Below are 11,595 nucleotides of genomic sequence, written 5' to 3'. Positions count from 1 at the left end.
TGTCAGCACGTTGTAGGTGTCGCCACCTTCGCCAACCTTGTGCGAATGCTCTGAAAAGCTAATGATTTGCATATCACAGCATCTTCTTCCTGGCGGTTAAATTTCGCGTCTGTAGCACTTCATCTTCGTGGTGTATCAATCTTAATGGCCAGTAGTGTACTTTTGATAAGATAAAATGCTGTTTCCATAATTTGTTAATTTTTTTAATAGTTGCTCTTTTCCAATTAATTTGACATATCTGATATCGTTCTGTAGATGATCTGTGGAAGAGTAAACAAGTAACTATCTAAGTACGTGAGTGCGTCCAAATCCCGTGGATTTCCACATCCACATGCTCCTCAGTGAAGGCCGCGGTCCCAGCCGACTATTGTCCAGTGGTAGGAAAGTGCAGCCGGCGCCGCCAGGCGTGGCCTGCGATAGGCCGGAAGGACGCTGGGCCTTTCACCGCCGCCCGCCGTATATATGGGGGTGGACACGGCACCCGAGCACAGTCCTCAGCTAGTCAGCTCGCGACAGTCCACCAGCCCACCGTACAGCCATGAAGGTCCTGGTGAGTAAGGCGGGGCTACTGTGTTGTGGGCGTGGCCTAGTGCTGCGCCAGTTCATACGCTCGTAAAAGTGGGAGTACTTTCGTTCACTTCATATTAATAATTAATCAGCATCATTATGTTACATAATTTACCCTTTATCTTCCAACAGTTGCCTAATCTTGAACCACACAGTCAGAGAGTTTCGTATTTTTCCAACTGCCATGCTGGGCCTACTTTACGTTCTGTGGGCTTCCAACCGGCGTTATTTTATGAGTACAAAATTAATGATCAGTCTTTGGAAGTGGTAACATCAGTCAAGTATCTGGGTCTGACTATTCGAAATGATCTCAAATGGAATGATCAGATTACACAAATAACGGTAAGACGAACTCTAGATTGCGGTTTATTGGTAGAATCCTGAAGCGATGCAGTCCTTCAACAAAGGAAATAGCTTACGGTACGTTAGTTTGTCCAGTCTTGGAGTACTGTTCGTCTGTATGGGACCCTTAGCAGTTGGGTCTGATTCAAGAGATTGAGAAAGTACAAAGAAGAGCGGCAAGATTCGTGACTGGTACATTTAGCGATCGCGCGAGCGTTACAAATCTTATAGAAAGTTTGAAGTGGGACACACTTGCAGATAGACGACGCGCTAAACAGAAGGGGCTGCTCACTAAATTCCGAAATTCTATCTTTACCGAGGACGTAGAGCGTATATTATTACCATCAACTTTCAAATAGCGCAATGATCATCATTCAAAGATAAGGGAAATAAGAGGTCGTACTGAGGCGTTCAGACTGTCGTTTTTCCCTCGCGCGATCCGCGAGTGGAACAGAGGGGGGAAAATATGAGTTTGGCGCGAATTGTGCCCTCCGCTACTCACCGCTTGGTGGCTAGCGGAGTACATATGTAGATGTAGATGTAGATTCCATGAAGTTTTGGGGTTGTAGCCGGATGCTTCAAATGGCTCTGAGCACTATGGGACTTAACATCCGAGGTCATCAATCCCCTAGACTTAGAACTGCTTAAGCCTAACTAACCTAAGGACATCACACACATCCATGCCCAAGGCAGGATTAGGACCTACGACCGAAGCAGCATCGCGATTCCGGAGTGAAGCGCATAGAACCGCTCGGCCAGAGCGGCCGTAGCCGGATGAGTTCGGCATTTTGCCACGATACCTCGAATGACAACAGTTCAATTGGCTTCAGGTGATTTTTACGTCGCAGGTGGTACGTCGTTAGGTTTATACCGAAAAATCGGCGCGAAGGCGCATGCGCTTGGGTTACCGCTGCGTGACCGCCCTCTAACTAGTTCAGCGATCTCTGTCGAACATTGCTCCACTTCAGACACGCAGGCACATGACTAACGCAGATATGACATTCACGCCCTTTGCCGAATTATTAGCCCCACGGAAGTAATAATTCGGAGGCGGGTAAAGTTTCGTCTATCTGAAAATATTAAAGAACTCATTGGGTTCCATGCCTTGTTCCGTTGAAAGTCGCCATCACGCTTAATAAGATATTATGCCATAAGCATTTCCCTAAAGCTCTTGATAATTGAATCTCAGAAGGATTTGGTCGCGTCCAAGACTTTCGTGCCCACAGGAGATACAAAACTCAGCATTGGCTGAGTTACTGAGCTGCCAAGGGCGAATGTTGCAATCACGCTCCACGCATCTTTCCTGTACTGTGCTTGAAATCCGAGTAATGTACGCTTTGCCACTTCGGAATGTAGTTTGTTGAACTAATCCTTTTACTGAGCAGAGACGAGCACAGGTGTTTGTACGTAGGCGAAAGTTTGCTTAAACGTTGTCTTTCTTTAGGATTCTGTCTAGTTTAGATTGAAAATATCCCACATATGGGAGGAGTGTTCTGGACCCGAACAGCTCCTTCACATCTTTGTGTGTGGGTGATCACTCATTAGAAAATGGCTGAAAGTTTGTCAACCGAGAAATCGTTGTAAGGTGACTACTTCATGCGACTGCAGACCCGAACCACATGAAATAATGATTACGCCGGGAAAACTTCAACAATCACATTATCGAGATGCGTCGCAATCGTCAATTTATTCTGATCCGTGTATGAATAATTATATATGTATCACGGAAATTTCCCTGTTATATGCTTTTAACAATCTTAAACTGCTAATGGTATATACTTAAAATATCGAAACTAACGCGTTACATGTGTGAACAATGTAATTCGGATCTGAGGACGGCTGTTCACAGACGAAACCCGATATAAAATATAAAAATTTTATTCAGAAAGATCAATATATATACTTGAAAAGCGTGATACATGACTGCTGTTCTTATCAGTATATGGCGTGACAAGGTTGAAGATATATAGAAAAAGAATCTATAGTACGTATAAAGGAAAATAGGAAAGTGATTTCGTAGAAGTCTACTGACAAAACTATAAGAAATACGAATAGTGACAATTAGTTGTGTATAGAGAAAAGTCAGACAAACGACGTTGACTTGTTGGATGTGTTCAGAAATAAGAATCGTTGCCGCATCATTTCGACGGTTTATGTGAGGAATAAATAAAGGTATGTCCTTCTCAGGTAGCTATACCTGAGCGCAGGGCCGTGAGATATTCATCAGATGATGACTGGCTCATGGCATAGTCTGAAGAAATGCACAACATCGCATTCGGAACGACACATAGTGCTTAATTTCTAAAACTGGCGCAAAGGCTACACTTTCAACCGCTTGGGGGACACATCTGCTTTGTATCCGGCCACATGATGTGTGTGCAGCGACCGGTCTTAGAAATATCAGTAAGCTGATCACCATGTAACCCTGTCACAATGAAATCCCAGGGAGATACGGAACTGTCGAGATAAGCGCCGAAAGGCCTTACATCCATGAAAGATGTCAAACTGTCAAGTTAATAACTGAAAGACTGATGTATCCACTACTCTAGCTGTGGCCTTCACTAGATCGCTGGTGACACAAAATTGACATCAAGAGGGCTCCCATAGGCGACACTCCCGCATGATAACGTGACTAATACCTCGACTTTGGGAACTGCTGTAAAGTAACTGTTTCCTACGAAATCGTTCATCTGCTGTCTCGAAAGCAATCTCCAGCCTTTTTCTACCCGTTAAGGGAAAATCGAGATACTTCTGCAAGACCTCTCCGTAAGAATATGTATTATAAAATACGGCGAAGTGAAGATCTGTAGTCGGCCGCTGTGGCCGTGCGGTTCTAGGCGCTTCAGTACTGAACCTCGCTGCTGCTACTGTCGCAGGTTCGAATCCTGACTCGGGCATGGATGTGTGTGATGTTCTTAGGTCAGTTTGATTTAAGTAGTTCTAAGTTCTAGGGCACTGATGACCTCAGATGTTAAGTCCCATAGTGCTCAGAGCCATTTGAACCGTTTGAAGGTTCGTAGCGTAATGACAGTTTATGAATTGGTAAGTGCATCAAAGGACTGAGCCCTAGGAAGAAAGAACCTCACCCAAGCAAACATGTGAAAGAAATTTTCCAAATCGGCAAAACGTGACAGCAAAGTAGATGAAAAGTCGTGTTCGAAGAATTAGGTAACTAGATGTGTTAATTGATAATACTATAGAACAAATTAAAATGTAAATAACTCCGCAGTAAATTTTATATAACAATACTGTAAGAAGAAAGTAAGGGCAGTGACTGAGGTAAATATGGTGAAATCAATATAGGTTTGGTGTAGCCGGCTAAAACAGCTTCATTGATTAATGGTGTGCTTGTGAGTGTTTTGTCGAGTTGTTTCCGTTGCATGCATAGCATTTCGACGAACGACCCCATCGTCCTCTTCAGATACTGCTTGCTGTGCTGTTATGTGTACTCGCTACGTGAACTCCAACCAGACTGGCAGTGAGAACTGATAACAGCAAAACTCGCAGGACCTGCAGAGAGTGGTTGGGTCGGTCGTAGAAATATTTTGTATGAAACGGAAACAAGTCGGCAGAGCACCCGTAAGAACACCAGTAACACAAAAAGTTTTCCCCGCTTTAAACTTGAAACGATGGAGGACAACAAAAATAAAAAAAATTAGGACGAGTACCTCCCAGTACAGTGGACCTCCCATGCCGTCTCTGCTTCGTGTCAGGGTTCTGTTGCAAGGGTATTCTTGTTTTTGAGATATATATGACAGATTTGTAGAGATGTTGGTAATGAAGCAGTGACAGAGATTTCGTGAATACGAGCATGAATAATTATTAGTGTAGTACGAGGTATGATCAGAAAATAACGTTAATTTTGTTTTTAGAGAATCTTTATATATTCATCAACTTTGTCTCCTTCGAAGTAACTCTCTTAGTATATAATACACTTGCGCCAGCGCTTTTTCCAATTTTCGAAGACTATCTGTAACTTGGTTTTCGTTATGGTTTCTTCAGCAGTTCTGTTCTTATCAGTGGTGGCAAAACAACGGCCTTCCATGGTTCTCTTCAGCCTCGGGATGATGATCGTTCGTCGGGTGCTAAACACGGTGGTCATCAACGCCCATACAAATTTCAGTCTTTCCATTTACAGTCCCGCCACTACCAGAATGATCATGAGATGATAAGGACAACACAAACAGCCAGTCCCCGGGCAGAGAAAATCCCCGAGCCGGTCGGGAATCGGACCCGAGACGCCGTGATCCAGAGGCAACAACGCTAGACACTAGACCACGAGCTGCGGACGCCTCGGGAGTAGAAAGAAGTCGCTGGTGGGGGGGGGGGGGGGGGGGGGGGCGGCCGGAGAATAAGGTGGCTGAGGCAACGCAGCGGTTCTGGTTTTTGCCGCTAAATCACGAACAAGCAGTGAGGTGTCAGCAGGAGCATTATCGTGATGCAATTTCCACGGGTGGTTTTGCCACAGTTCTGGTCGTTTTCTTCGGATCACGTCACGTAAATAGCGTATAGCTTCCAGGTAGTACTCCTTCTTAACCGTATGAGCGTAAGGCAGGAATTTGTGATGCACTACTATCCCACTGTAATCCAAAAAAGCGTTGTGAAGAATCATCAAATGCGATCGAACTTGTGTAGTATATTTCGGTTTTGGCTCTTCAGGTTGTTTCCATTGGGACGATTGGGCCTGTTATAACCTTCTTTAGAAGTTCTGGATCGTAGTCTACTTCATTCAGCAATTCCAGAGCGATGACTACGCGACGTCGATTTTCGTCGAAATTCAACAATTTCGTGCCCAAAACATCCTAAAAAATGGCTCGGCGAGAGCCAAAGGATATGCCGACATCATCAGCAACCTCTCTGATCGTGGTTAGTTGATTTTCAAGAACCATTTTCATTAATTCTTCCACAATGTCGACAGTAATTGGTGTGGTAGGGACTCCAAGACGGTCATCACCTTCAGTGGCGTCTCGACTATCTCTGAGACGTTCATACCAGTCGTACAGTCTTATTTTACTCTTAGCGGAATCACCAAAAGCCGCAGTCCACATTTCGGATGAGGTGCTGTACTTCATTTCATTTCTCAAGCAAAATATACGACCAATTCTATGACCCATCAATTTTACAAAGTAAAAATACGCCGAACACACGAAAACACGTATAACCTTTTCAATCGTCAACAATAAACGAAATATTCAAAACAGCTGAAAATGCAAAAATATGTACATCACAAACATATATACCAGTAAGATAAAAAGAATTTTGAAAATCGGTTGTAAAAAGCCCAAGAAATTAAATAATATTCCACTTATTTCTTTGATCACATCTCGTTTGGTTCTTGAAGAAACTGTAGGAATATCTATTTCCATGTAATGACGGCACTGTCGTCCACTCAGGTCATTGTGAGCGCCATTCTGGCCGCCGCCGCCGCCGCCCCGACGCCCGGCTACCTGGGCGCCGCCCACGGACTGCTCGGCGCCGCCCCTGCGGTGATTGCCGCCCCCGCCGTGGTCGCCGCCCCCGCCGTCCACGCCGGATACGCCGCGTACGGCCCCGCCCCCGTGGCAGTGGGACCCGGCGGCTACCTGGCCGACACACACGACGTGGCCGCCGCCAGAGCTGCCCACCTGACCGCCGTCGCCCAGACGCAGGCCCGCGACGCCATCGTCAACGGCGCCGCCGCCCACGCCGCCCTCGCCGCCCCCGCTCTGCTCGGAGCGCACGGACTGGCCTACGGACACGGCCTGGCTTACGGTCATGGCTACCACGGCTAAACTGCGCTCGCAGGCTAGCTGTGCTGCACTGTTAGGTTGTTTTCTGTAAATAAAAGCACTACCGCCGACAAGAGTTCTTTTCTTTGTACCTTACATCTGAATGCATCAACGATCGCTGAAATGAAAATCTGGAATTTGACTCAGCTGACTGAAAAACGTACTTCAACAACAAAAATACGAATGGTACTATTTTCATTGTGTGCTGTTCCAGAATGTCGAGAAGACAGCTGAACTGAAGGATTCCACTGTATCTATCATGGATTTTGATGCTCGTTGACTATTAGGTAACAAAAATACATCTGTAAAATAATGGCAATTCCTCGTATGAAGTCTGTGAATGATGTGTGCAAGTACTAATAATTTAGAATCTACATGGGACCGTTCCCAAAACTGAGGGGAAATCACAAAAACAGTTTCAAATATCGAGAACATATAGCCATCTTCAAGAAGGTAAAAGCACGTTGCTAGCACCGTAGTACGAGCACGTAACTCGTTCGTAATGGAGAAAATACTGACTGCGGGAAAGCACACAGTACGAATAATGCGTAGTGGTCTCCAACAAATGTCCTGTAGACATCTACGGATTTTAAGCAGGGGTGCCCAACTTTTACCTTACTTGTACCACATTGAAATCAGACGAATACTTTTGGGCACGTAATATACTTGGCAGTACTAACAAACCACCGAGGGAAAAGAAGGGGAGGGATAGAGAGAGAGGGAGATAGAGAGAGAGAGAGAGAGAGAGAGAGAGAGAGAGAGAGAGAGAGAGAGTAGTATCGTCTGGTGGGAGAGTCACATTGAAAATATTCAATTTATCGTAACTTTACTTAAAAGATATTTTTTATCGGTCTTGTGAAAGATGCTCTCTTCTTGGACTTCATCAGTACTTGCTTTGCGACGAATGTGGCCTACGGGCCGCGGGTTGGACACCCCTGATTTAAAGTGTTTAGCATTGTGACTATTCTTATCAATTCTCTCTTGCAATTGTTGTACGAAATTCAGTTCAGAAAGAATAACGAAGATTATAATCAAAATACTAAGAAAGATTATTCAATTACTCTTCACTAAAATGTCGCAAGCTGTTAAATGAACGCCCTGGAGTCGGAAACATTTAAATATGGGTGGCTTTTTCTTTTTTTTTTTCTTTGTATGTATGCGATACTTTTGTCGGAAGCGGGATTTTAAACTGCTGTTTAGAACATCTGAATTCAGTCTACCTGAATATTCTCTTCACGATGGTCACTAACAAGGTCGGCTGCATCTCTTCCTTGATTTGTTGCTCAGCGGGAAGGTTAGAGGCACATTGGGAAATAACGTTTATAGGAAGCCGTCTCGCGTTGATTTATATCTTCATGCTGATAGGCGTCACCATCCAGCTCAGCGTGGTGGGGTATTTCCTACCTTGGTTCATGGGGTCCATGTCATCTTAGACCGTGAAAGTTGTCAACCGAGCTAACCCACATCGAAATCACCTTTCGCCCACCGCTGACAGGTAGCCAAGGGGCACGCATGCCCATAAAATCGTTACGAGACCGGTTAAAAGTGCTGCTGTGTCTTGTAACACGAAGGCTACTCGATTGAAGCAGGCCTGAAGATGACGTAATGTATCATCGAAACTGGTAGCCTAAAAGTAAAAATACAACCTAAATAACGGCGATTGGTATTGTTTTATTGGATTTCGCCAGAATGGTCATAGTGGGAGACAAATATAGGCTCATTGCGCTGTCTACCAACCGTGAGACGGATGAGTGATGCAAATAACGAAGTGGCACCTAAGCCTACGCCTTTTTTTACCTTGGATTGGCTGTATTCTGCGGAAGTGTGCTTTTTAGCCACCATCCAACTGTAAAGGATGATTTTGATTTACGCAAGGCAGGTTTCTACAGTACTGTTTGAAGCTGCAGATTGTCATACACTTGTGAGGCCATCAGGGCTGTGGAGGACCGGTGTATGGGTCACACACGCTTACAACTGTCGGGCGAATATGCTATTGCTGAACACTGCCTGGGCGCCGGGCGTCTTACGGAATATAAGAAACATACCACACTGTCCCAATAGTAGCCAGCGGAAGTATAGAATTAACGACCTGCTGTCAATAGAACGGCAACTTAAAGTAGGAGAGAACCACTTGTAAGGCTCACGCGATGGCTGTCAATGGTTCAAACGGCTCTGAGCGCTGTGGGACTTAACTTCTGAGGTCATCGGTCCCCTAGAACTTAGAACTACTTAAACCTAACTAACCTAAGGACATCACACACATCCATGCCCGAGGCTGGATTCGAACGTGCGACCGTAGCGGTCGCGCGGTTCCAGACTGTAGCGCCTGGAACCGCTCGGCCACTCGTGCCGGCGATGGCTGTCAATTTAGTACGCTCGTACGACAGTACACAGTTCAATAATCTGACTTTTGTTAAATGCAACTGCGTGGTATCTCAAGCGGAATTTTTTATACTTTTTTCCGACCGGAAAAAAATCTCGAAAGTTCTGGAAATATTATTTACAATAGATCGAGTAATTTTGGAACCACTCAACTTCTCGCGAAGGCAAATTATATTTCTGCAAACTTATTAGGACATCAAACAATATGTGCTATCGCTATCAAAGCTGAAGCGCGACTCCTTGAGACGAAAGCGCACAAATCTCTTTCGCTTCCACAGCACGTGATAGTTCTCCTCTCCGAGTGGCTGGAATGTAACGTAGCCAGTCTACTCCTAGCTTTCTAAAGTTCACATTTGAAGTCAATCATTTACCAAACTTTGTATTTCCCAAAAAGAAAATATTATTTTTGCCTTAAGGACAAAAGTAAACAATTTATTTCTACAATCCTAAAAGTATCTAGTTTTCATTAAGTATATGGTAGCATGTATGTGAATAACCGCACGATGACACAGCGCCATTCGGACTGTCATTCATCTTGAGTTATTACCAAACTAAAATATTGATATGTCACATGCATGCTGCTTCCACTCAGACAACATGTCAATTGAAAAATATAAAGTCAAACAGCTAAAAATAATATTTATTGTTTGAAACTGAAGTCTTATGACATCCTAATTGTCAATGAATATCGATACGCCGAACCATGCAAACGGTTTGTCGATCGTAGGCGCATTTTGGGATTAGACTGTCTCCATTAGTGCTGCGCGCCCTTGGATACTAAGATGTATCATATTGCAACAACCACGTAGCGCTTTGCCACACTTCGGTGTGCTGAAGAGTAACCAAAAAGTTTTCAGTTATTGGTGTGGGGTTGGGCAACAATTGTATAGAGACGAACATATGTTAGTCCTCATTGGTTGTTATATAACACTAATTCATTAACTAGTAGGAAGCATTATAAAATTTTAAGTGTTGTTGTTGTTGCGGTCTTCAGTCCGAAGACTGATGTGGTGCAGCTCTCCATGCTATTCTATCCTGGGTGAGCCTGTTCATCTCCGAATAACTGCTGCATCCTAGTTCCTTCTGAATCTGCCTATTGTATTAATCTCTTGGTCCTCCTCCACGGTTTTTACTCCCCACACTTCCCTCCAATACTAAGCTGGTGAATCCTTGATGTCGCAAAATATCTCCTATCAACCGATCCCTTCTTCTAGTCATATTGCGCCAATATTTCTTTTCTCCCTAATGCTGTTCAGTACCTCCTCATTAGATACTTAATCTCTTCATCTAATCTTCAACGTTATGTTCTAACGCCACATTTCGAAAGTTTCTATTCTCTTTTTGTCTAAACTGTTTATCGTTCGTGTTTCATTTCCATACGTGGAAATGCTCCAGACTAATTTCGTCAGAAGAGACTTCCTAAAACTTAAATCTATATTTGATGTTAACAAATTTCTCTGCTTCAGAAATGTTTTTCTTGCCTTTGCAGTCAATATTGTATATCCTTTGCCCAAATAGCAAACCTCAACTACTACTTTACTTGTCTCGTTTCCTAATCTAAGTCCCTTAGCATCGCATCACTTAATTCAACTACATTCCCTCATAATTTTTTTTTCTTCATCTTATATCCTTCGTTTAAGACACTGTCCATTCCGTTCAACTGGTGTTCCAGGTCCTTGACTTTCTCTTAGAGAATTACAATGTCAGAGGCAAACCAGAAAATTTTTATTTTTTCTTTCTGTATGTTAATTCCTCCTCCATACTTTTCTTTACTTTCCTTTACTGCTTGATCAACGTGCAGACTGAATGACGTCACTTACTCACTCCCTTTCCGGGCACTGCTTCCGTTTCATGCTCCTCGGCTCTTATAACTGCCTTCTGCTTTGTGAACAAATTGTATATAGCCTTTCATTGCCTGAATTTCACTCCCGCTACTATCAGAATTTCAAATAGTGTAATCCAGTTAACAATGTCAAAGGCTTTCTCTAAGACTAAAAATGCTGCAAATGTAGTTTGCTTTTCCTTAACTTATCTTGTAAGATATGTCATAGGGTCAGTACTGGCCCATGTGTTCCTACATTTCTCCGGAATCGAAACTGATTTTCCTCCAGATCGGCTTCTACCAGTTTCTCCATTTTCTGAGAAAAATTCGTGTTAGTATTTTCCAACCATGACTCGTAAGCGCACTCTTTATTTTCTTCCATTTAAATTGTTTCACTGATTTTGTGATTTTATATGTATAACTATGATGTCAACGAATACTGTTATTTGATGGGCAATTTCATTTCTTGCATATGTATATTGCTTTAGTAATTCTGTAAGGTTCGGCCCATTAAGGATAATTACAACTACTAAAAAATTTTCACGAACATTCTAATAGACAATTAACTAGCGTAGCAGTTCTAATCGGACATGAGCCGTGTAAAGACGGTCGAGTGTGGGTTGAAGAATTACCGCGTGAAAATGCAGTATAATTTTGCAGGAAGATGTGTTCTTCCTATTTCAGTTTTGTGGTTTTGATTCAATTAGCAAAACA

At 43.5% G+C, this 11,595-nt stretch overlaps 1 protein-coding gene across 1 annotated transcript; it reads left to right on the top strand.

Annotated features, from left to right (window-relative positions):
• Positions 1-430: 430 nt before the first annotated feature.
• Positions 431-6,748, top strand: LOC124606983 (cuticle protein 65-like). Its single transcript, XM_047139123.1, has 2 exons — positions 431-550; positions 6,303-6,748. The coding sequence occupies exons 1-2, from the start codon at positions 539-541 to the stop codon at positions 6,678-6,680; spliced, it is 390 nt and encodes a 129-aa protein (XP_046995079.1). The 5' UTR covers positions 431-538; the 3' UTR covers positions 6,681-6,748.
• The last annotated feature ends 4,847 nt before the right edge of the window (positions 6,749-11,595 follow it).

Source organism: Schistocerca americana, chromosome 3, assembly GCF_021461395.2.
Source record: "Schistocerca americana isolate TAMUIC-IGC-003095 chromosome 3, iqSchAmer2.1, whole genome shotgun sequence".
Classification (NCBI taxonomy): Eukaryota; Metazoa; Arthropoda; class Insecta; order Orthoptera; family Acrididae; genus Schistocerca; species Schistocerca americana.
This window is presented reverse-complemented; position numbering and strand designations above follow the sequence as displayed.